This window comes from Peromyscus leucopus, chromosome 11 (assembly GCF_004664715.2).
Source record: "Peromyscus leucopus breed LL Stock chromosome 11, UCI_PerLeu_2.1, whole genome shotgun sequence".
NCBI lineage: Eukaryota > Metazoa > Chordata > Mammalia > Rodentia > Cricetidae > Peromyscus > Peromyscus leucopus.
The window spans coordinates 6,029,596-6,055,964 of record NC_051072.1 but is presented as its reverse complement, the minus strand read 5'-3'; the positions used below and the strand labels follow the sequence as shown (position 1 = coordinate 6,055,964).

General features: G+C 46.7%; 1 protein-coding gene across 1 annotated transcript in view; it reads right to left on the bottom strand.

Moving 5' to 3' along the window:
• The window catches only part of Trio (trio Rho guanine nucleotide exchange factor), a 317,342-nt gene that overhangs the window by 153,871 nt on the left and 137,102 nt on the right, over positions 1 to 26,369 (bottom strand). The window contains 3 exon segments of the mRNA XM_028868161.2: positions 4,195 to 4,317; positions 12,561 to 12,791; positions 20,666 to 20,797. Coding sequence (XP_028723994.2) covers positions 4,195 to 4,317; positions 12,561 to 12,791; positions 20,666 to 20,797 — 486 coding nt within the window.

The window sequence follows — 26,369 nt, the reverse complement described above, 5'->3', positions numbered from 1 at the left end:
GTGCAGAGATATACATGCAAGCAAAATGCACACATATAAAATCAATAAATCTTCTAATAAAAAAGAGCTCTGAACAAAGACCAACTTAGAAGAATCAAATGTATTTAAGGGATCTCCGAGACAAACCCATCTTAACACAAGAGGAAATTTCTTCTCTAACTCTCAGACTTTGTTTTCCCTTTGGGAATACATTTTATACTATGAGCTCCTATCTCAATTTTAAGGTGTTTCAACAGCCCACTGGCCCCTAAAATACCAGAGTCTAAATGCAGATGTGGATGCCACAGTGCTACTGCAATTTGTTTTTACAGGAAGCAGACAAGGATGAGAGGCTGAGACAAAGCTGCCTTACCGCTTACCTCCCCAGAGCTACAGTAAGAGAAGCTACTCTGTTCTTGAGGAAAAGGTAGGTTTTGATGAATGGAGCTTTAAACCCAAAGTATGCATCCTTGAGAGAGAGAGAGAGACCCTGTCTGTCTAAACTCCATCTGCCACACATAGTCGTAGGAAAGCCAAGCTGGAGTTACCAACACTCATGACTTTTTCCACTGGAAAGAGCTGCTTCGAGCAGGGCTAGCCAGCTCATCCTCCAGGTTCAAGCTGTGGCTCTGTGGCTGCCTTGCCTCCTGTCCTGTGGAGAAGCCCCTCTCTCTGCTCCAACCCTTGATGGCGTGCTTCTGAGGTAGCACAAGCTCCTCCTGGAATAACCTGTGGTTTGGTCTTCTGGGCTTTGGTATGGATGCATGCATAGGTGTGAACAGGAACCTAGTAACACTGACCACCCATGCCCGCTACACAGAGATTGAAGTGCACAGACTGAGTAGGTGGGATGCTGTCACTCAAAAGTGAGAGGAGGGGACAGTGTAAGCCACTGGGCACCCAGTTCATGGGTGTAGAATGTCTACTCTGAGCAAAGTAAACTGCAAAGGGCCTGCTGTTTGCAAGTCTGGAAGTGGGTGGCCAGGAGGGAGAGCAGAAGCACTGGAGTGCCCTCTGCATCGACCGTCTACGGAACAAACGATGCTTTTCAAGAAGAGTCACGGACAAGTACTGAGAGGTGGCTGCTGAAGATGCTGGCAACAGAGGACGTCACTGAAGGGCCCAGGCTCCAGAGAGGGGCTGGAGCGCAGGAGGAGAGACAAAGGTAAGATCTGGGAGACAGGAACACAAACAAAGAAAACCCCGGCTGCAGCCACGCACTAAGGTACTGAGTCCGAGCTATGTGGAGGACAAGCTGGCTGCGTACAAGCCGCTCTCTCGCCCCGGAAGGCTGGGTTCACTCAAGCCTGGCAGGCCGTGTGGTTCTACTGCCTAACCACCCCCATCACTCTTGACCAGGTGCCAGCCTCCAACACCATTCCTTTCCATGCCACCACGGTAAGTTCTGTCAACTTCCGAGCCTTGGCTTAGGTATCAGGTACTGTGCCACAAGCCATGCCTGCTGAAGAGGCTGAACCTATGGCTGCTCGTACTCTTGTCCCCTCCTGCGTGCCTGGCAGAAGAGCTGACGTGTGGCCAGTGGTTATCTGGAAGGCAGGAGGAGGAAAGCGGCCACCTGCAACACGAGCAAATGCATTCCTATCTAGTATTTCCCTGCGTGCGTCTGATTCCGACTGCAGCACTTTCACTTGGGGGGAGAGGGCTGGTTGTCCTTGGAGTCCCGGGGACAAGGAGTAAGAAATGAGCAAGTCCTGGGACTCAAGGACACAGCAGATGGAACCAGCAAGAGCTGGCCTTTTGGCTGAGCAGGGGTCGAAAGCTGTTCACAGCACACACTCCTGTGACCCTTGCTTCCTGGGAAACCTTCGGGCTGATTTCTGCAGGCGGCTCTGATGACTGCCCTGGACCTGAAGCCACAGTTCACAGGGCTAGGTTAGCCACAGGCGACATCTCCTTAATGAATAGTGGACTGGGGATACAGAGGAGGTAAAAGGCAGTGACCGATCCTCTGATCCTTCATATTAGAAGGCGCTCAAGTGAGGTAGAGGGTACCCCAATCTGAAAGCATGAAAAAACAAGCACTCTGGGCATCAGCCTTGGTCTAGAGCTTGGGTGTTAGCCCTGGTGCTCTGGGATTCTTTGATGCCCGGATGTTTTTTTCTCATGTAATTCAAATTTATGCTCAACCTCAAGTAATTCTGGAAATGGTTTATCATACGAAAAAAAAAAAAAAAGGCAAGATAAGAACACATTGTCTATATTTCTTCTGCTATAATGAAGTGGCATAGCACTTTCCAGGAAATGAAAGCAGGGAGACCTCATGGAATGTGGGCACGAGGAATCCTAGCCACATCACAGGGTTGCAGACACAGAGAACAGAGTCACCACTTTTCCTCTCTACAGGAAACCAGGGTGAGAAGGCGAGGTTTGAGGTATTCCCGTGGCGGGACGGGACTTAGGGACCGTTTGTCAGACGGCAACTCCATTCCCGGGTCCAATTCTCTGGCCTTTTATTTGCCACGAGCCAAGCATCGACACAGGCACAGTCGGGTTATTCCACATGACCACACTGCTCTGAGCACGCTCTGCTTTTCCTTTCGTCACTGAGGGCTTTAGCGATGACAGTTTATGTTCTGAGTCTACATTGTCCCCGTGCTGCTCTTACATTGTTAGTTATGGTTTTCCTGGGAGATCTTTTGCAGATACTTTGTATATGTCTCTCAAACTTTTGGTATTTATGTTTTAGGTATGTGGATTAAAATAAACACACAGCTAATCCACTTATAAGATACTCAATAAATATAATCAGTATATTGGGATAAATTACTATATCACATCTTGAGATTTTTTTTTCCACTTCTTTAGATTCATTTTTTTTTAAGTTTTGATTTACTTGGTTTTCTATACCCCTCCCCAAAGCTGTAAACTTATTTGGAAGTTATATATATATATAGTCTTTACATTTTCTGTGGTTATTCAAAAATGCTAACAAGCCTGCATATGGCCTCTTGCTGTCCTCAGGCCTCATCCAGCATCTTCAGCATATTTCTGCCCTTCATGTCCGAGGAGGCTGGCTGGCTCTTCAGCTTTGTCTGGCCCTTGACTACCTCCTAGATTTATCTTTTGTTCAGACAGTAATCCTCTAGTCTACAAATGTATTTAATGATCCCTTTGCTGACTGCTGATATCACTCTTCTAGATACTTCTTTTCCTCACTTAGTTCATTCAAGCAGGTAGCTGCTGAGCATGGACACATACAAGATGCTGCTGCAGGCACTCACGATAGGGAAGTGAACAGAACAGTGTTTGTTCTCACGGGCTTCGGTTCCAGGGGCACTTAACATTACTCTTACTGAAGTTAATGCTTTCGGTTTTCTGATAAGCACTTGAGTGGGAAACCCCTAAGGAACAGCAGTTCAGGCGGGTGCAGAGTCCAGCACCATCAGGACAGCATTCCCCCAGACACCAGCATCTGTGACTGCTGAAGAGACCACTGTCTTCCCAACAGTTCTTCTCACAGATGCCATTTCCACTTCTTGCCTGTAGGACTTGGTGATGTTCTACAATTACCATAATCTGTCTGAATTTAGATTTGGACCACTTAGATGACTTCTTTGGCCTGGGCGTGGGGTTATTTGTTTGAGACAGGGGTTCTCTGTGCAGCCCTGGCTGTCCTGGAACTCATGTAGATGAGGCTGGCCCCAAACTCACAGAGATCTTCTTGCCTAAAGGTGTGTACCCCCCACTCCTGGCTGAGATGACGTCTTTTGAAAGCAGCTTTCCTCCACCTCCTTACATCTGGGATGCTTCTGTGTGACTGTTCAGATCAGAGGCATACTGCCTGGTAACATCACAGCCAACACTCGATCTCCACAAACCCGGTGCTCCGAGCACCCTCCACTCCTGACTCTGGCTTCCCAAGTAACAAAATGAGAAACGGACAAGCTGAATGCCAGACCCATCACTGCAGAAACCTCAGAAGGACTGTTGTTCTCCAACTGTGAAGTGAAAGCCATAAACTAGCCTAATAAATAGGACAAAATCATCAAGGATAAATTTGTTTCCAAACCACTACGATTTACAGGGGGCTAACTGACCAGATCTCATTTCTACCTAGATGATGGCTGCCTCATTCTGAAATGAGTTTAACCCCTCAAAACCACCTTGAACACCTAGCAAAGGCCAGGTCACCTCAGGTTTGTGACAACAGTGACTTCCAACCCGGCCCCTGGGTTATTCAGAGTACTGTTGTACCTGTGCAACCTCCTCGAAGTCCTCATGGCGTTTCTGAAGAGCTCTGGCCCGGTGAAGGGATTTGCCCACGCCTGTGTGTTTGCTTAGAAATGCTTCTCCGTGGTTCTCGATCCAATCCAGCACCTGCAAAGAAAACAGCCATATCAGCCATAAACGGTGTCCACCTTGCTCACTGGCTGGGCCTATCTAGGAAAGGCTCATTCCTTTGTCAAAATTCTGCAGCAAACATGAAGCAAAACAAAATAAATTTGGAGGAAATGCCTGAATACCGATTTAATTCACTTCATAATTACAAAACATGACTTCAGTTTCTCCACCAGGACCGTAAATAGCTTTTATATTAAAAGTGCCAATTGTCCTATGTATAAAGATGGCATATAAGGGGGATTAAATTAAATCTCACCTTCTCAGAGGCCTGACAGAGCCGCCAAACTCACTGGGTTTTGTGTGAGAGGTAGGTACGGTGCCATGCTGGGCCAGTCCACATTTTAAATGGTTCAAAGCCTCATAGCTCAGGTGATTCAAGCTTAACTATACAGCTACGTGTTTTGTTTATCTCTTTTTTAGAAGTCTCCACACAACACTAATATGCCTCAGTCCTGCATTTGGGGGATAATTCATCGTATCAACGAGGAGCTGTTACATCAGCTAGACTTCCCATGAACTTAATCAGAGTGCAAGCTGGTGTTTTCTCCTCACGGCTGGGACTTAGCAGCACAGCTCACTGTTTCCTACACTCGAGAAATCACACAACACTAACACTATCTAACAGAATATTTACACCAAATGCACACTTAGTCTTTGGTGGAGAGTGGAGGAAAAGCAAGTAGATGATCTCTTTTAAAATGTTCAGCTAAAACATTACAAATACATCACATGTTTGTTAGTGAGCTGTTAAAAATGGGTCATACATGTTGTACATGTTTGTGACTATGAAACAGTCTTATTCTGTTAGGTTACCATAACAAAAATCCTTGGGCTGGATAATTTATAGTGACAGAAATGTCTACTCACAGCTCTGGAAAGTAGAAAGTTCAAGATTAAGGTGCCAGTGTCTAGTGAGACCCCATTCCTTACAGACTGTGGCTTCCCTGGGCCCTCCCACAGCACAGGAATTGAACATCTCCCAGGCTCCTTTCCTAAAGGCACTAATCTCATTCATGAAAGTGAAGTCCTCTTGTGGCCTAACCACTCCCAAAGGTCCCTTACAATGATGTTACTGCGCTGTACATTACTTTTCCACATACGGCTTTAGGGAACACAAACACTCAGGTCAGACCACAGCAGGTGCCCACGTACACAACTCAAAATGGTCTCGGATGGAAAAGAAACAGGGCACATTCAGCCTAGGTAGTGGTGTGGGAACCTCTACTGATGTCAAGACAAATCAGGCTTAGTGTTGGTCCTCAGTAGCTTCATTCTAACACTCTCAACTGGTCGGACAGACATCTAGAAAACAAAGAGCCAGTGGATGCAAAATAAGGCCAATCTGCTGTCCACTGCTCCACACCCAAGGGCCTACCTAAACTTCCTTTCTGCATGGCAAAGTTCTGACCCACACAAATCAGATGACAGTGAACCGTAACAAACCTCCGAGACCCTGTAAAAACTGTTTCGGAATTGTGAGCAGCCAGGAGCAGAAGTGGGCTGGGGTTGGGGAATGGAAGGCAAGCCTGGCAGTGGGTCTGTCTGCCCACTGGACAGAACTACACCTGCACTTGCCCCACTGGCAGCGGATGCTCAGGCCAGGGCTACGCTCTCCTCTCATCCTTGTGACTGTGGTTCATTTCGGATCCTTTCCCGTCTACATCAGCACTGGCCTGACCACCATCCCTGCTCCCGGGACCCGTCGGTGTGCTGTCAGTGTGGTCCAGCTCCTCAACCAGCTCTGCTGATGCTGTCTGAAACACACCTCTTCGATACCCGCCCTGCTTCTGCACAGACATGTTCTGACCGTGTGCGTGGAGGAAGGTCCACACTTTACGTCAGCCTCAGTTTCCCTCCCTGCGAGCACTGATAATCACATGCAGTTGAGAATTTAAATGTGTCTACACGAACCACTGCAACATCCACAGGGCAGATGCCCAGAACGCCTGCACATCTGGCCTGCTGCCATCTAGGCTCTTTGATGGCACAGGCTGTAAATACTCCACTGCATCTGAGCTACTGCACTTCACACAGGCAGAACTGCGCTCCCCACCCCTGCCCAGGAGAACTGGGGCTGCTGAGGAGGCCTTAGAGAGCACGTCTGGACTTCAAACTGCTTAAGGACTGTCTCGGAGAAGTGAGGAATGTGAGGTCCACACACAAGTGTGAAGTCCACCATGAAGCCCCAGAGCTGCTGGACAGAAGTTCACTGAGAAGTACAGACTTTGGGTCTGCCTTATTTTCAATGTGTGGTATTTGTGTTTGTAAGTTCTTTGTAATTGTTTTAATAAACAAAAAGAAGAAATATCTTCAACTTGAAAAGGATTTAGAATTATAAAAGTATCACCAAAGCTCCATCCTGTCACTTACCTGCAAGATCTTGGGGGATGGAAGGGAGGAAGACTTCAAAACAAAAGAAAGCATTTTTGTAGTCTAGTCTATATATTATTTATTTAAAAACAACAAAAATCCCAGGCTGTCAGAATGCCGCAAGCCTGGCAGTTACTGTCAACCTGCAGAGACTTGAAGCATGGTACATAGAGCCTTACAATGTCAAGATGAACATTTGCTAGAAAGCTAGAGGGAGCAAATCACTGCACTCTAAAAAAAAGAAAAAATTTTTTTTAAGACTAAGAAAAGTATTTCAGGAAATATAGAGTGGAAATAAAAGCTTTTGTGAGAGGATCACGTAGGGTGATAGCAACCCTTTTTCCTTCAGCAATGGGTCTTTCAAACAGAAATGTAAAACTACTGACGTCACTGTGTTTCTTACAAACACAAAAGCAACTCAAGTCTGTGCACTTTAGTAAGGTAACAGTAGATGGGTATGGAGTCCTGCTAAAGTTCCTGAGGCACTCACAAGACTGCTGCCTCTTTAGTGAGGCTGGGTGGCTTTTCCTTCTTGACAAAGGGATCCTGGATTAATATATTTGTGGAAGCAGTATCATCTTAAAGACATGCACACGAACCCTTCAATTTAAGTACAAAAAGACTAGCAAGTCAGGGAACTTGATCCCCTCAGTCCAGACAGCCATCTCTGCTCACAGCTGTAGCCAATGGTTGTCAACTCTGGGCTGGGATTCCAGCCCCACAAACAAAGCTGGTTCGGGTCTGCCCTCGCCCCAAGCTGAAGAACAAGTCAAAAAGTGTTTTGTTTTGTTTTGTTTAACTTTTTTCTCAGCTTCCTGGCTCAGAAGCAGAACAAAAATCTAGGAAGCACGTCCCATTTTCCTCTGTGCAGAAGGCAGGCTGTGAGCATCTTTCCTGTCCACTGGTGCCCTCTAATGGACACACACGACAACTCCAAGGTCAAGGCACTAAAAATACGAAGGCATCACTCAGACTCTCAAGCTAAATGTGCAGAAAACCGCTAATGGTTTAACCTGACTCTTCGTAATGAAAAGGAAATCACTGAATAATGACAAGCTTGACCGTGATGACGGCGCGTGCGCTTCTGTGAACTAACGGTCATCTTGCCGTCTGAGCACCTGCTGCCGAAGCAGGCCTGGCATACTGCTGTACATACAGTGAGTGCTGGCTCTTCCCGTGAACTCCAAGGAGGGACCATTGTCATGCTCATTAACAGAGGCAGGAGGGTCTTGGTTACTTTGTGGAGATGGACCCAGGAAGTCAGCTGCCAGCATTTTTCTTAAAGCTTTGGTTACGGCCTCTTCTTGGCTGGCACAGCCGAGGACGGCCAAGTGCTGTAACAGGCAGGAAGAACTGAACTCCTGCACTAGAACAGTTCAGACTACTGGGGAGAAATGGCGCAGCCAAAGGAGACACCCCCACCCCCCACCCCCCGAACTGGGTTAAGGTCAATTCCCGAGCACTCAGGACAAGCCCCTGACACTTCTCTCTTCTGCTCGGAGGACAGGGTTCCAGCCATCCTAAAAAGCATATCCAATCTGTAAAACAGTTTTCTGTAAGAAGGTTCCACTAACAAATACCTACCAGGTTTTGAGGGGTCTTATCTCTCAGGGATTATTACTTTAGGAACTTGTGAACAAATATTAAAACCTTGTCAGAGAGACAAACCTTCACAGCCCCTTCAGTGTGTGCATGGTTTTTAGAAACACTCAGGCATTGGTTTACTGGAAGTGCCCAGACTCCACTGTGAGTGTTACATATCACATGCTCTATTCTTTCTAAACTTTGAAAAATTGTGGGCCCCGAAATCTGTATCTACTCCCCAAGATGCAGGAGGTGTAGACTTTCATTACTGTCCCCTTTAAACTAGAAACAAGGTTTGAAGAGGTTACCTCAAGAGAAAAACTTGCAGGCTTGACATTGTATATGGTGTCTTGGACATCACCACATCATAGGACAGGGTGCAAAGTCGGTCTGGAAGCTGTGGCAGTATTTTTTAACTGGATTTCCATCTCTAGAAATGAGGCTTGTACACACTGGGCAAGAAATCTGATGCTGCTTGAGGAAACACACACCAAGCTACATGATTTAAGGTAACCCTGAACTCAAAGAACATCCAGATAAAACACATAAAGACTAATCCGCCTCAGCAACGTGTGTGTGAGTACGTGCGTGTGCGTGCATGCATGTGTGTTGTTGGGGACGGAGTCCAGAGCCTTCCCTATGCTGGGCAGAGAACACTACCAACGGGCTACCCTCCTACCCTTCAGCAACTGTTCTAAAGACACTGTGCAGAGTTAGCACATAATGATGTCTTCTTTCTTGAGAAAGGTTTTCGCTATGTAGTTCAAACTGTTTTCCAACTCACTATGTACCTGCAGGATTGCCTTAAACTAACTGGTGACGGTCCTCCACCTCGGCATGCCAAGCTAGCAGCGTTTCCTGTCCTGTTAATGGAACCTCCTTGTAAGTCACGTTATGGACATAAAGACAGTATGTAATTTTGCTCTCACTGCACATGGTCTTGTGGCCTTGGGAGGTGCTGGAATATACAGGCCGTGGAAGGCTACTATGGGAAAGTCGTCATCCACGCATGGCGGGGTAAGAGTCTCTGGCGATGCGGTTGCTTTGGGGTCACCCATGCTCTTGAAGTAGTACAATAACCTCGCTGGTTCCCCAAGGTGGGCTTTGGAGCAATCACTCTTTGGGTTGTCACTGGTGCCCTATCTTGACAGGAGCCCGTATCTGTTTCTATCTCCCCGGGGAAAGGGCTCACACAATAAACACACCACCTCTGGACCTCTCAGAGCACAGACCAGGAGGGAGGAGGAGGTACAGATGAGAAGTATCTGGAATGGACTAGATTTGGTCAATCATTTAAAAAGGGGTTTCTGGGTTTGTTTTTTAGTTTTTGTTTTTGGACAGGGTTTCACTATGCTGCCTAGGCTAACCTTTAACTCCTGGGCTCAAGTACTCTTCTTTCCCCAGACTCAAGTAGCCGGGACCATCGTTTACACCTGAGCCTGACTTCCTGGCTATGACAATCTGTGATAGTACAGCATATACGTGGAAGGAGTTCTTCCAGGGGTGATTCTAGAAGGATGCTCACACAGGAGGCTGCCAGGAGCAAACGGAGGCTTGTGAGGGCGCTGTCTCCCTGAGTGATGAACATCTAATGGTGTGGCCTTCTTCCTGACACTAGATATGCACAGCCATGTACCTCATTGTGATGGATAACTTAATTCCGACAATCTGACAGCTGGGCAAACTGGATGGGTGAGGCAGGAAAGGGTCTGAGAGCATCCTGCTCTGGACGACTTCCATGACTGTGAATTACCCTATTTGAACAAGCATGGGGCAGCAAACACCATTAGCTTTCCATAAAAACGAAAGCCTAGGCTTAAATGAGAACACTGCCAAGAAGTAAGACAGTTATCCATATTTAATGCAAATAACCGTTCCATGAGGGCTACTTACTTGACAGGAAACAGAGGAAGTGGAAATGGGTAGTACGTGATTGTCAGGAAAGATGGCAAAGGTCTCATTCAAGCTCACAACGCCAAAGGTAAGAACAGCAGTAGCTAACACTTGTGTGCTGGGTAAGCCTGTAACAACGAATCCCACTCCCCCTGCCCCTGTCCTTTGAATGGGATCAATGGCCCAGACCAGCTCTCCTTGACCACATCCTTTCCTACCATTCCAAACTGCTTCTGCACAGAAATGAGGGAAATTAACCACTAAGCCACACCCCAGCCATTCCCCTGTGACCCAATTCCCTGGGTGTCTGCAACAGTCTGGCCAATGTTCTTGCAAGGATTCTCTTCTAGGAGGGCTGCCGGCAGGAAACCATAATCATTCTGTGTCTACATTTGGAAAGTTCTGTATTCCTTTCTCTGCACAACAGTTACCCAGAACAAAATTGATGGGATCACTAGCTGGCTCATTATATTCTTATAGATTATTTTCAACTGTACAAATCTGTCTTCAGTTACTATCTTTCTAAAATGCTGTTCTGGTTTGTTTTGCTCATTTTGTCTCAGCTTACCACCCTGTTTAACACGACAAAAACTTGTTACCGATCTCTTGAGTTCAGAGAAGCATTTTCGGTTTTGCTATCCTGCTGTCAACATGTTTGTTTTGATTAATCTTTCTGGTTTTTAGCTTTGGTGTCTCAAGTCAAACCTACATAGAGATTTCCTGTTTTCATTAACAGGTCCAAACCAGTACAAGTCAGCAAAAAATATTCCCCCTTAGTGGCAATATCCGTTTTTATGGAATGTTAATAGGAGTATTGGTGTGTGATTGGGAAACACTTTCTCCTCCTGATATCCAACCTAATATTCTGTAAATGCTGGCTTACACAGGAGAGCTCAGAATTATGGCTACTTCCCACATGATATGTGCTGTTTTCAAATTCAGGTATTTTATGTACTTGGTGCCAGACCAGAGAGCTGGACCCTGAAGCTCTTCTGAAGGGCTTCCTTCTTGGTACCTTCCTCTAGCCTACACAGTTCCGGCCATTACTCTCACACAAGGGTCTCCAACAGCCAGGGAGAGAGCACCCTGCTGCTGCTTCCTCTGGGGAGAAGAGGGGCCTCTGTCAGAAAGTGCATCGGCTCACAACTATGTCACCAAGGGAGACCCAAGGGATATGAGATGTAATCTATTAACTGTCCTGCCTTCAAGACTTTTTGAACAATTCAGATGGAGGAGAATTTGTATTTTCACCCTGTGGTACTTATTCCCTCATAGAGCCTCGAAGGAGGCGAGCTCAACCCTCTTCTCCCCCGATTAAAAAAAAAAAGTAGTAAAAATATCAGAGGCCGGGCGGTGGTGGCGCACGCCTTTAATCCCAGCACTTGGGAGGCAGAGCCAGGCGGATCTCTGTGAGTTTGAGGCCAGCCTGGTCTCCAAAGTGAGTTCCAGGAAAGGCGCAAAGCTACACAGAGAAACCCTGTCTCAAAAAAAAAAAAAAAAAAAAAAAAAAAAAAAATCAGAATGCTCCCTGCTGAGGTATTTTATTACACGATCTCCAGAGACCTCAAAAATACAGTCAGAAACAGTACAGCAAGTGAAAAGTACAAATCACAGAACTGTGGCAAGTACTGTGAGCTCACCAGACTTGTACTAAATGATGTCCACAGGGAGAATCGTCTGTCTGTCAGAACAGTCTGCAGTAGACTCTCCAAACTCACAGTCCACCACAGACAACCCCCTTAACTCAGGTGACTCCTGAGAGGTGGAACTCTGAACCTGCCTGAACCATGCACAGAGACGGGGACTAACTGACGTCAAAGAAGGAGGGAGGTCTGACCCCAGGACAACCACAGGGGTTGACTGCAGGCCACCTCCAGGAAGCCCGTGCAGTGATTACACACAGGCTCCTCCATCCGCAGGACTCACACACTGCCACCCCAATTCCCAATGGTTTCAGGGCAGGGGCACGCGTTAACTATTGTCCTCACTATGTCGCACTCTGCATGCTCCCCCTGCGTGAGTCCTCTTCAGCTGCGGACAGAACAGGCTGAGGACCCCAACTTACCCTATTTTCTACCACCGCAGTCACAAAAAGATGCTGATTATTCAGAAACGAACAGCCATAACAGTCCACCTGACACATTGCTAAGCACCTGCCATACACCATCGGTGGCACCACCTACCTTAGAGGAACAACAGCCACATTGAAAACAGAATCAGTATTATTATCACAGGCCACGCTCACTCCAAGTGTCAGCCCAGCAGAGTGAGTGGCCGAGAGCATCAGGTCACAGTCAGAAGCCAGAGCGCCGCCCCCACCCTCCCCGGGTGAGAACCAGGGCTAGCACTCTGCAAAGGGCATGGGCACCCACCTGCTGAACGTCCTGCTGGAAGACACAGAGCTGCAGCCTCTGGTGGAGCCGCACCTTCCGGTGCTGCCAGATGTTCTCCAGTTGACGCTGGTGGTGCAGCACCTCGTGGATGACGTCCAGGACATGGTGCACAGCCTTGGAGTAGTTGGCGGAGGCTGTGAGGGAATCAGAGCTGCCCGGAGTCAGGGGACGCTGGAGCTTGTCAAGGAGAGACTTCCCGTCCTGGCTCACCTGCTCACAACACATGGGAGAGATTGTTCAGCATGTACGCTTTGCCCAGACTGCAGGCAGACCCTGTGATCAGGTGCACGTGTGTGTACACACAGCCACATGCAACCACAGGTAAATAGAATAAAATGTAAAACCATCCATCAATTATCCAATGACATCCTAGAACCAAACATGATAGAACACCAAGTTAAAATAAAGTAAACCTGCAATAGCATAAAGACAGAGACAGTGCTCTCCATCTGCCTGTGTAACCAGAATCAACAAACCCACTTGCTTCGTAGGGTAACTGTGAACTGAAGCTCAAAGTAAGAACTTTCTCGTGAGTTATTATGAGCAAATACAACAGGTCATCACAGTGCTGGTGCTGGATCTTAAAACCTCAGTCAGAATCAGTGATTGATTAACACCAGGTAAGAAGTAAACTTTTTGATGGACCCAAGGGGCAATTACATTTTACAAAATTAAAACAAAACTAAAATGCCATTCTACTTAGTATATTAACTTTAAAGAAGTAATTCTGATTGGAACACTACCACGGAGTTATACTGCGGCAGTTAATTATCAAATTGCAATTAAATGAGAGCATTAGACTATCCACAGAAATAAGAAACGGGGCAGTGGATGTGGACAATAAGCAGTGTGTGTTTTTCCAATTTGGGATTCTTCAGATTATGAATAATTATGCCAAAGGCAGCAGGAAAAAAAAAAGTCACCTGATGAGAAAACATAGTGGAGTATGTACGTAAGACAGGGTGCTGAGGAACCCTCTCAGGACCTTCCTTCCTGCTTAACACTTCGAAACCTGAAACCACGTGGAGTTCTGTTAAGGGAACGGACAACAGCCTAGATGCCAACTGACTTGGGATGCATCGGACCTTGAAGAGACAGCTCACCCAGGGCCTGCACAGCACAGTGCTGCACCAGAAAGCTCTGGAACCGGCTCCCCTCTGACCCGCCCCAAATGTAACATAACACAGTGGTTTTCCCGGCCGACATCGAGGCCTCTGCAGGAACTGTGGACTGTTCTTATAAAGGCTTGGGAGTCTGCAACTCATCTGACACAAGCTGACAGCACCACTTCAATGACAGTGCCTGGGTAAGAAAGAGCCGTGTTAACCAGAGACAGTGCCAGCTGAAACAAAACGGGTAAGACCAGCCAGGGGAGATCTGCTGCCCTGGAAGCCACCGTGTGCCAGTCTGTGTGCCTGCTCTGCAGTGACTCGGGGGAAGACCTGAGTTTCCTATGCTAGGCGGGAGGCTGGGCGCTCGTCTAAGGATGGATCGGCACATAGTGAGAAACTGCCCCTTCCCCTTTCTGGTCCATTTGGAGCACTACTGTTCTTTCCAGGAACACCATGACCACGTTCTCAGAGCAGAAGCCACTCTGAGAACATATTGTGAGACACAACTAACTCAAGAAAATCATATCCCCGTCAATTCCTTCTCAGGATGTACTTCCCTGATGGAAGGCATCTCTAGTGCCGTTCACAACAGGTTTACATGTGTGACCTGTCTGAACGCCTAGTCTCTTCTAGGGTAGATGCAGAAACTTGGATGTTTATAAACTGAAATATGTTTGCTCACCAATCACCTTTCTATTGTGTCTAACCGAGTACAGCATACACACTGCTTCTGTGCATATAAACTCTACAGAGAAGATGAAATCACCTACACACTTTATCTAGGGTGAGTCAGGAGCATTGCTTCCGCTACACCCTCGGGTGCTTCATCTCTGGAGACTCAACAGTTGCTCCAAATGACTGACTTCCCCTGAACTGGCCCTAGAAAGAATCCCTAAGCTCCAGCTTGTCACTTAGTACAATGTAGCAGTGATCTGATCTCAGCAGCTGTAGCTTCAGCAAGAACCCTGAGGCTGAGCCCCTCCTGCCCACTGGAAAGGATAGCACAGAGTTCCTGACGCAAGTCTACCCATGTCGATTCCACAGACCTTGACAGGAACAATTCTACTCCAGTTAGCTGCCACAGATTTGCTACCCAAAAAGTGGTATTTAAGCACATTAAACAACACATCATGTATATTTATATAACTTTGAGCAAAATTTCCCTATTTTTGACAATATAGTAACAAATGAAAAAGTGCATTACAATTTTTATAAATACTGTAGCTGTTCCATACAGAAAATTTTAAATGATACACAATAACCAGAAAAAAATTAATGACAGAAGGTAGTCACCTATGCAGGAGCACACAGACAAACAAAAACAAGACATTTGAAATATTCAGAGGTAACATGAAGCTGGTGTTGTTCAGTGGGTGGTGGAGTCTGAATAGCCTCAACTACAGAAGCAAGTGATGCTTATGCTGCGTCTAGGGGCCACCCAGGGCCTTTCTAGAGGCCACGCTGCTGCCCAAGGCAGAGCAGCTGCGAAAAGAAAGTCAGACTTCCTTATCAGAGGGCAAGAGTTCCCAGGATCGGAACACGGGGCTATGGGACTTGATAGGCAATCAAATCGCATTTTATAAAGATTAACATTCTATTAATATATGCATGAACAAATATGTTTTAATACCTACATGAGCTGGGAAAATGCAAGAACTGACAAAAGCAAACTGTAACTACAGACAAATTTAAGCTTACTATATCAAAGGTGTGTTTGTTCCTAACATTCAGGGGAAATTTGTATAAAATCTCTGCTAGTATGCTTCTGGGCAGCTCCCAATGACTGAGACAGCACACCCTATTTATTATGTGGATCCCTGTGAGCTGCCCTAAAACCACCCCCCAGGGACCTCCTGGGGCTGGCCTAGCCTAGCTCTAACACTTGGTTCTCTGCATTTCTCAGCAAGTCAGATTCTGAACTGAGAGCCTTCAGGGAAGATGCTTCACTTGCCCAAAGAGATACATGTGGACTTCACTGCTCAAGGCTGCAAGACCAACGGAGAACCAAAGAGCAAACAGACACTACTCTGAGAAGAGTCAGTGAGGCCCAGAGGGATGGTGTCCATCCACAAGTGTTAGGAAATGACAGGCCAGAGACCTAAGAAAAAAGGGGCAAAATACACAAAACCTAGCCTCAAACACCGGCTTTGTGAAATGAAAGTACCATCTGCAGGGACTCGGGGCCACCGACATCACCTCTGACTCTTTCAAAAGTCTGCCGTGGGCATGACTTAACTGATCTCTCTGTCTGACTACGATGCACACAGCAGTAACACAGGCATGGACCGAATAAGACAAAGTAAAGCAGGTGCCTGAGCTTTGAAAAAGCATCAGAAGGTTTCCCACATTGAGAGACCAATGAAGACGTTGTCCTTGAATGAAAAAGTGAAGTGGAGACAGCAGAGGAGACAGTGAGGCCGAGAAGGAAGCACCCGTGAAAGGCAGTAGCTTACGGACAGTGCAGCCTACAGGACCCTGGAGCTGCAGACCCAAGGCTCCTGAGAAAAGACAAAGGAGCCAGGCAGCGGTGGCGCACACCTTTAATCCCAGCACTCGGGAGGCAGAGCCAGGCAGATCTCTGTGAGTTCGAGGCCAGCCTGGGCTACAGAGAGATCCAGGACAGGCACCAAAGCTACACAGAGAAACCTTGTTTCAGAAACCAAAACCAAAACCAAAACCAACCAACCAAAAAAAGACAAAGAACTGTTTCTCAATCAGTGGCTTCTAAGTCACGTGCACGGCCGTCCCTCTGCCACAGAAGAAACCCCAGAGTGGAGGTCTGTCACCTTGAGGTGCAGCGCAAGAAGCTATTCCTTGCTTTCTAAAGCAAGTTTGAAAACTCTGGTTGGGAATGGGGGGGAGGGGATAAGCATTAAAAAAAAAAATCAGAGCAGTCCAGTCTTCCTCATTTTCTGTCAGGGAGAAAATGCAGAGCAGAGGTAGTGAGGGGTGAGAGCCCTCAGCTTCCTAAAGAGTGAGCAGCAGAGAAGTAGGAAACAGAGCCGTCACACTACCCATTTGGGAGACAGCAGGGACACAGAGTGAACACATCGGTTGACAAACAAAACACAGAAAGTAGGTTTCTTGCTGCCTAGTAAGGGATTTATGAGCACTGAGGAGAAAGGGTGCCAAGGCCCCCGGTGGAACTGGAGTGGAGAAACAGGTCAGCATGTGTATTTGTAAAATACAGGTGGAAACAGACACAGGGAGAATTTTATATGTACATGTGCAAGTGTGCATATGGAGGGGTGGGTGATGGGTGGGTGGATGGATGGATGGATGGATGGATGGATGGATGAATAAAGGTATGAGTAGATGAATGCATAGGGTGTGTATGTTTGTATGTGTGTATGTGAATGGTGGGAGAGTGGTGTGCAGACAGATACATGCACCTCCACATACATGTGTGTTATACTCTTAACTGTGCTTACAGAGCATAGAAGCATTGATCCCTCACAAGCAAACAAGCATTCTGGTCTTACTTTCTAAATAGTACATAACAATACAAGGGTCTACTTTGCTAGTTGAGACGGCTGACCCCAGGAGCAAGCAGGGATGGTACGAGAAGATCTTGGAGCATCTTGTGATGCTAGTGCTCAAAGGACAAGGGCATAGCCAATGGCCAGAGGCCAAATCTGGACAGTGGAGGCATCAAAACAGAGAAACAGGTATAACCCATTGAGTACAGCTTCTATAGGAGAAAGAGGGAGAGTGCCTCTTTCTCAAGACGGAAAAACCACCCACAAGCACAGAAAAAAACAATGGAAAGTGATGACTGTTACTGAACCACACGAATGTGGCAGCAGTCCTCTGTGGATGCTGGGATGTGGGACAAAGTATGATAAGGACAGAGACTGGCATGCTGCATCACCATCACCCTGTGGTGTCACAGGGCAACTATGTGGGCTCCTGAAAGTGACATCACCACGGAAACCCACCAGGAGGGCATGCCCTAAGTGGAGGGAAGTGGGAGATTGCCTGGGCCTAGGAATAGAGTCTGGCTAAGAATGAAAATTTTGTACTTTTAAAGACCATCCAAGACATAAAAGGCAGGAAAAGAGATGGCCAAGACATATTAATGTGATATTTGACAGTGTCTAGGACCAGAAAAGTAGGAGACTCTGAATGGGTCTATAGAAAGGAAGTCTGTACTAAGAGAGGGGCAGTGTAGGGAGAGCAGAACTGTGTTACATGTTAAACACGGGCAGGTCTGGGTCCAGGAATGTGGAAGTGAGGTGCCATTCTACTACTTTTCAATTGGTCGTAAACAATTTTATAATTTACAGGCAAAAGAATTGTCATGTTTTCTGAAAATCTTTTCAGTTGAGTTCAAACTGCTGTCTTCTTGAGTTTATAGTTCTGTTGTTAACATGTTCTTAGGCTAAAAATACAGTTTAAGACCTCAGCTTGGGAGGCTCTTTCTTCCCGTCAAATTATTTTGAATTATTAGTGCCAATTTACATTGCAACAAAACTACACCATAGGTAACGTATGTTCCGAGTCAAGATGCCCATTTTACAGGATGTGGAAAATAATTAGAGATTCTGTATGTAGCTAAGAGTGCCGACGTCAGTCAGGTCCAAGTGAGTCTGGTGTACGCCATGCATTTTCTCAGCTGGTCCCATAAGCAGAGCTTCACCAGCTGTGCTGAGAAAAAAAGGCTGCGTGACGCCTTCTCAGTCTGGGGAGGGCGGGGGGTACAGGTGCCTGGTGCAGGTCCACCACGGTCATCAGAGAGCAGTGTGGGAGCAAGACTCCTGTCAGAGTAGGTGACTGAAGGCTCCCTCGTGCGCACGTGTTAGAACCATTCACTTCCTTCACTACACGTCAGAACTAGCTGTGCGCAGAAATGGCACACTAGGGAAGGAACCTGATCACTTTCAGCAATCACATAATCCTCAGGAGTCAGCGTGACTTAAAGATGAAAGCTTCTTCCAGTTTTCCGTTGGACTGTAATAGACTAGCACTCGTGTAAGCAGCTAATCCACTGAACAACTGACTAGCTGTGCATGCTCAACTAAGAAATACAGAATCAGCGGTCCAGAGAAAACAGAAAATAGTACTCAAAAAAAAAAAAAAAAAAAAAAAGGACACACTTGTTAGGCACAAGGGTAAGTGTGCCAGAAAGCAGACTGGACTGTGTAGATGTATCCAACTGTCTTATTAAATAAGAAACACAGAAACAATGTAAAAGAGAAAGCGGAGAGGTCAGAGCTCAGAGCTAAAATCTCACCCTTCCGCCTGCGGTGTCCCAGCTTCCCGGGAAAAAAAAACTACTTCCTGTCTGTACGACTTTTTTATAGTATTATTGTTCTGCCTTCTCATTGTTGTAACCCAACACATGACTGCCTCGTCACTGTCTGATTACAGCCCCTAGTCTTAAAGCATATGTCTCCATGCTGGCTGATCCTGAACACACAGAGATCTATGGATTAAAGCGTGTGCCACCACCGCCACACTCTGTCTATGGCTCTAATAGCTCTGACCCCCGGGCGACTTTATTTATTAACATACAATCAAAATCACATTTCAGTACAATTAGAATACCACCACAGGACTGCACCTGAACCGAGAACAGTGGTGCTCTGCACGTCCGTTTAACCTGCCCATGGACATCAACTCCTGCCCTCAGCTTCCTGCTCTGACTTCCTTCAGTGAACAGTGATAAATACAGGAGTGGAAGCCTAATAAACCCTTTCCTCCCCAAGCTGCTTTCGGTCGGTCACAGTGTTTCATCACAGCAACAGTAACCCTAAGACACCACCTATCTTCACGGCCAGGTCAACAAGACACGGGCAAGGACGACACTCTGCAAGCCCTCTGCGGCTGGGTCCTCACCGCGCGGTCGCGGCCAGTGACATGATAGAGAGGTGACCGAGCCTGTTAGATGGGAACACGCCGCTCTCCCACTCTACCAGCTGACCTGGCAACACGTCATATCACCTCGGTGTCTCAGGGGCCTCCTCACCTGTACTGCAGGGGCAGTGACAGTGCACACCTCAGAACCGTGAGCGCAAATCTGTCTAAAATCTGTACCACAAAGCATGGTACACAAGTCACAGCAGAGGGCGGTGGTGGCGCACGCCTTTAATCCCAGCACTCGGGAGGCAGAGGCAGGTGAGTTCCAGGACAGCCAGGGCAGACAGAGAAACCCTGTCTCAAAAAAAAAAAAAGAAGTTGGCAGCAGAAAGTGAGACAGGGATGCAACAAGCACGTAATGTAGGACCTTAAAACTCACAAGGAAAATGTCACATTTCGTGCCTGGTCCTCCATGGTCTCATGTCTTCAATGTTCCACAGCCGCTGTACCGTGTGGATGCTCTGGAATCCAGAGGTGGGCTTGGCAAGTAGAAGTAGGTCACCAGGACTAGGTGTCTGAAGGTTAACTTGGTCCTGGTTCCGGCCTCTGTCTCCCTGTTTCTTGTGAGGAGCCCTGAGCCCTAAACTCATGAGTCAAAATAGACCTTTCCCCTTAGGTTGCTTCTGTTGGGTACTGTGGTCACACCTGTACAGAAGTAACTAGCACGCCTGGATGTCTAAGACAGCAAGCTCGACACAGTGCTTGGCAAACAGTGAATGTTTCACAATCCAGAGCATGCGAATGAAGCATGGTTCCCTTCATGAACAAGCTTCATTCGTGAAGATTAAATTGAATTTGACTGGACTATATAGCATACAAATGCAGGTTTCCCAAACACATGTAGAAAGAAGGCTGGCATTTTGATTATTTAACAGACAGAAATATAGGCACCCCATTTCCAAAAGTCTCAAGCCATGCAAAAACTGCCTTCTGGCCACCACAGGCTTTACTCTCCGCCTTCACCCTACCTAACAGAAATCCAAATGCTGGGTGAATAAACAGTTTAACAGAACACAGAGCTTTTCCTGAGCTGCCCAAAACTTCCATTTGCAGCTTGAGAGCTATCATTTAAAACCATCGATGCCTTGCGCTCTGAGTAAAACACACCCTTACCTCAGAATAAGCGAGGGTGATGTGCTCGTAGATCCCCTGGTGATGATGAATGGCGTCTTCCAGGTCCTGCAGCTCGGAGGGAAGGTCGACCTCACCACAGGCCTTACACCACGAGTCCACATTGCTCATGTACTTAGAGGTTAAAAAAAAGAAAAAAAAAAAATTATTTCTATCAATCACTAATCATTTAGGTTGAAAGGCAGACATTCTACCACACGGTTTTGATAGGTGGTGTAGCTGAGGGAGAATGTTAGCAAATAATACCATAGTTGGAGATCACTGCAAAATGGCTGTTCTGATTCTCCACTGGGATGTGGGTCTTGGGCTCCACCCCCAGAGGCTGGGGAAGCGGCTGCTGGTGCAAGCAGCTACAGTTAATGGGACCCCTGATGTGTGCTGCTCATGGCCCCAGAGTAACACTGTCTGGCCTTGTCTGTCTGTTCTCTCCTGACTGGCTTTCCCAGTCCACGATGAAATCCTGTCTCCTACCTCCCCTGTAGCCCAGCATAGGTGAACATCATGTCCACTCTTCCCCACTCCCCTCTCAGGCCCAAGAGGGCTGAGCAGCAGGTGGGCTTCATGGGGGTGGGGGGTTATCTGTCTGCAGCTTTACTTTTCCTCCTGCATACTTACAGGAAAGACCAAGGCTCTTGAACTATTCATATTCAGCTCAGGCCGGGAAGGCAGCCTGCCTATGCTCCAGGCTTTCAGAAGAAACATCAGGAGAAGGAGATTGGTGAGGTAGCCTGGAGTGCTCAGCTTGCAATGCTGACTGCTGTTCCAAGGCCACCCCACTCCCTTCCCTCCCCCTTCACCCCCCCCTCCCACCACCACCATCCACCTCCAGCACTCATCAATAGTGATAAATCACTGCGAAATTTCCTAGGGAGGGAGATGCTATCAGAATCCTTCACAGTTAAGTGTCAAAAGAAAGCACAGAAGGCCCAATTAAAGAGACTAATTCAATTAAGCCAAATAGATGGCAACCCAGAGGATGGGTTTAACCTCTCTGAGGCCAGTCCCTCACAGGCCTATGCTCAGCAGGAAGGCAGAGGGTAGGCGGCTGGCAGAGGGAAAGCAGTGTAACTCTCGGGACAAGGAGAGCAACCTTCAAGTTATTCACAGTATACAGGAGCTTCAGAGAGACAAGTCACCCACGTACTGACGGCTCATGGAATCCTCTGTACATGCAAACCTCAGGGTCTGAAGTCAGGTCACCCGGCAGTGACAGCAGACAGCCTGTGGTTTCTGGTGTCTTCAAGCATCCCTCAACCAACGTGAGAACCACTGACATTGATTGCCACCACCACTTCCATGCAGTCTCCTAATGCTCTCAAGGCAATGGGAGTCATCGTAAGATTACCCCAGACCTCTCCTCCCACACATACAGACACACACAACCACCCCGTGCATTTTAAGTGTTTCTTGGGTAGCGTGCTCTATAAACGTCAATCAGGACAGGCAAGCTGGATGCTGCTGAGTAATCTTCAGTGCTGTTTCACTCTCTCCCTCTGTTTGCACTTAGTACCAATTAATAAGTCATTGGGAACCCTCTTCCAATATGCATTGGCTGACCTTTATTTATAAGTCATCAGGTCCAAGCCAGCAATTAATTAGCTCATAGACAAGAGCCACTGCCAAGCACCCCAAACGCAGACTTGCAGTGTATTCCTAAGAAGAGGTAAGACGCTTCTCGTGGCACACTGCCGTAATTAGATGCTACCCTAGTTCACCGTTTAATGGGGAGCAGGGCCAGAGGCCACGCATCAAATCTCTATGCATTCATTCATCTCCAGTTTCTGAAACAACTAAAATCAGTACAGGACTGCATCCACCCAGCAGATTCCTGAAATAACAAAATACTTAAGTTGTTTTTCAAGAAAAACTTCTAAGACCGACTCAAAGATAGTTTGCAATGGGCTTTTCAAGAACGGACATGCAGAGGAAGCCAGCTCAACTCGAGCAACGGCCTTCTCATGGCACTGGGTCAAAATCCGTCCCACAAGACAGAACTCCTTCAGGGAAGAAACATGACACCAGTGAAGAGGCACAAGGACACCCACTCCACTGGCAGAGGAACCTCAAAGCTCCCATCCAATCCACAGCAGGCTCTCCCTGGGCCCTCCTCTGCAGAAGCCTCCCTGCAGCCTGCTGGATGACTACATAATAATTTTAAAAAAGTTCTTTCTTTATGTACAACCTGATGCCATGTTTCGGTTTCTATGTACTCAGGTAGAGGCCACACTCATTAGCGGGATGCATAGGCCAGACCAGGACCTCCAGCACAGGGAAAGCAGAGCTTGTAACACTGAAGAAAACTCGTTTTTAAGATGTCTTTTTTCCCCCAGAATTTATTTATTATGTGCTTTGGTTGTAGTTCCATCTTGTCTAGGTCATTTTCCCTTATTCCTCCTGGACAATATTTGATAATCATTCCTATTGTATATAGTTTTGTGTTAGGTTAGAATTTTCTTATTTAGACAAAAGGGGGAGATGTAGTGGGTAGCTGTTCCAGCTTTGACCTTCAAACACTGCCCCTAGTGTGGCAGAGAGTAACTGCTTATGACCTGCCCCTGGGGTAGAGACCCCTTAAGACCAAGACCCCTTAAGACCAGAGATGCGTACGTGCTTGCTCTCTTGGCTCTTCGTGGACCTGTAGGCTGGATTGCAGATCAAGTCAGAGTTCTCCAGAGGACTATGCTGAGCTGCACCTCATCTCTCTCAGATCCTGTAGCTGACCCTTAGTGGCTGTAAGTTGCCCCTGAAATAAACCTCTTTTAATTACCAGATAAATTATGTGGAATTGCCTCGCTAATTGCTATTGTAGGTGCCAGATCCTCTGGAACTGGAGTTTTTGACAGTTATGAGCTGTCATGTGGGTGCTGGGAATTGAACCCTGGGCCTCTGGAAGAGCAGCTAATGTTTTTAGCTGCTGAGAGCTCTCTTACTTGAACCAACCCAAGATGTCTCTTTTTCAGTAATCCTGAACAGAAAATGAAAAGGAGTTACCTCAGCTACCTCAGATACTCTGCAAAGTTGAGTATAATGAGTGAGGGAGAAATGACTGACAGCTTCAGAATGAGGCCTTGAATAATTCCTTAGCAGACTAATTTACTCTAAGCGTGTACCTTGGAGCTAGGGTCCTCCAGGCAATTCTTTCCAAACCACCCCTCCCTCAATATCCCCTTCCCCACCTCCTGACGACCCTGCCTAGCACAGGCAGTGGAGGAGACAGAGAGGGAATGAAATGTCCTAGACTGTGAACTATCTGGCTATTACTCAGAGGGATTTCTCCTCCTGAGAAAAGTCAAGGGTTGACAATGAAACAAACATACTCAAGCACAAACCTCAGAGTTCCTCTCTCTGTCTTATCTCACTTTGCTTTCGTTTCTAGATAATAACTGAATTCTATAATAATAGAACACTTTTCTCTCCTCTGGCCATGGAAATCACAGGATATGTGAGCGCTTCCATGCATGGACCATGAATCTAGCTCAGAGGCACCAATACAGAAACCTGGAGAAAACAGTTTAGCAAGTTTGACATGAACCAAACATGCCAGTGATCACTCTACATAGCACAACCTACTTCTTTTTTTTTTTTTTTTTTTTTTTTTTTTTTAATTTTTTATTTCGCTTCTAATACTGTACAGCTGTTCCAGACATAGCTTTTCCCTGCTAAACTCCCCCACCCCCCCCCCCTACCTAATATGCTCTTCCAACATCTTCCCACTCCACGAGAATATTGTTATTACCATAAACCAAGAATTAAGTCTTGACTCTGAAGAAAAGCATTTGTAAAAAAGGTTTACTTAAAAAATAAAATGAAAATATGGGAATATTGCATATTCTTTGTCTGCTTCCAAAGTGATACTTAAGTGGTAGTCTATTCAATTATTTAACTCAGACCCATGCCTAAATCACCCAAATGTATATTCCATAAGAGGACAATCGTGTATAAATCATTGTCCTTTGTTTTATACATTTGTGTGTGTGTGTGTGTGTGTGTGTATGTGTTCATGGGTGTGTGTGTGTGTGTGTGTGTGTGTGTGTGTGTGTTCAGGTGTGTGTGTATTTCAGGTATGTCTGTTCGTTCGGGTGTGTCAGTTCGTTCAGGTGTGTGTTTGTGTGTGACTGCAAGTGCCACAGTGTTATGATATTTTATTTGTGCTCTAATAAATGAAAATTACATGGAGATCCGAGGATAAAGCCAGCCACCATATTAAACATAGAAGTCAGGCAATGGTAGCACACACCTTTAATCCTAGCATTTGGAATGCAGAGATTCATCCGGATGTCTGTGAGTTTAAGGTCACATTGGGAACAGAGCCAGGTATGGTGGCACATGCCTTTAATTCTCAGTGCTAGTTAACCATAGAGGTCTGGAGGTCTGCACAGACAGACAGGAAGTGACAGAGCTGGGCAGAAAGAGGAAGTGATGTAGCTGGGCAGAGAGAGGAAGTGAGATGACGAGACAGTAAAGATATAGACAGGAGTACACAGGAAGTAGCCCTCTCTCGGGCTGAGGATTTCTAGCAGTAAGAACGTGACTGACTTCTTTCTGCTTCCCTGATCGCTCAGTTTTTACCCCAGTATCTGGCTCTGGGTTTTTATGAATAAGATGGTTTAGCACTTCATCTTACACCACAGTGTGGACCCTGGTCCTTGCTCTCCGGGGCTCCTGTTGTTCACACTCGCATCCATCGGGCTGGCTAGCCTGCGGGCTGCTGAGGACCCCGCCCCGCCCCCTGCTCTCACCACAGCAGTTGTGGGATTACAGATATGCACTAATGCCTCCAGCTTTGTACGGACGATGGGGATTGAACGCAGGTCCTCATTCTTACGTGGCACGTGCTTTACCCACTGAGCCGTCCCCAAGCCTAATAAAAACACACGTCATTTTAAGTGACTGTTGCCTTTTATACATCAGTGGAAAGTGTAGTTTTATATGAATATTAATGTAAGTGCAGAGCAGCTATTCTGATGAGGACCGACTCCAGTCACCGACCTCCATGCCAGGCCCAGGCTTAGGAGCGTGGGCAAACCCTGCTGTGCCAACTGTCTGGACCGTTACGTCTCTGGCCCCATTGATTCCACCAGGCTGACTGAAGGACAAAATGATCTTTAGCCTAATTTCATTTTGTTAAGAGCTGTGCAAACATCCCCAAACTACAGAACCACTGGTGGTTAATTTATCTTTGACTGTTAAAGCACAGAAAGCCATGCAGCTGTAGATGAGACAAGGCAATCCTGTTCTAGCTCACTCTCCGTGTGCTGGCTCAGCACTAACAGTGCCGCAGCCGTGGAAACGCGTGTCTGTGGTCCAGCTGCACAGTTGCCGGCCACATGTGCACGGCAACTCCGGCCACAGGGAACAATTCAATCTTCCTTTAATTCATGCTTATTTTCATTATGATTCTATTACTAATTTTATTTAACCTTGAGTGGCTTCAAAAGCCACATGTGGTGACAAGCTAGCCAAGGGACATGAGCTCTATTCTTAACACTAAAACTCAAGAGATTTTAAAATATAGTAAAAATCAAGTCATTTTAATTTGTTGTTTAAAAATATAATTCCAAAAATACTTGCTATGAAATCTTCCTAAAACAAAGGGTCAGAGGACATGCCACATGACCCAGCTAAGTAAAGGCAGGCCCCTAGATGGTATCTGCCATAAAGTCACTAACACTGGAGGCCCATCTTC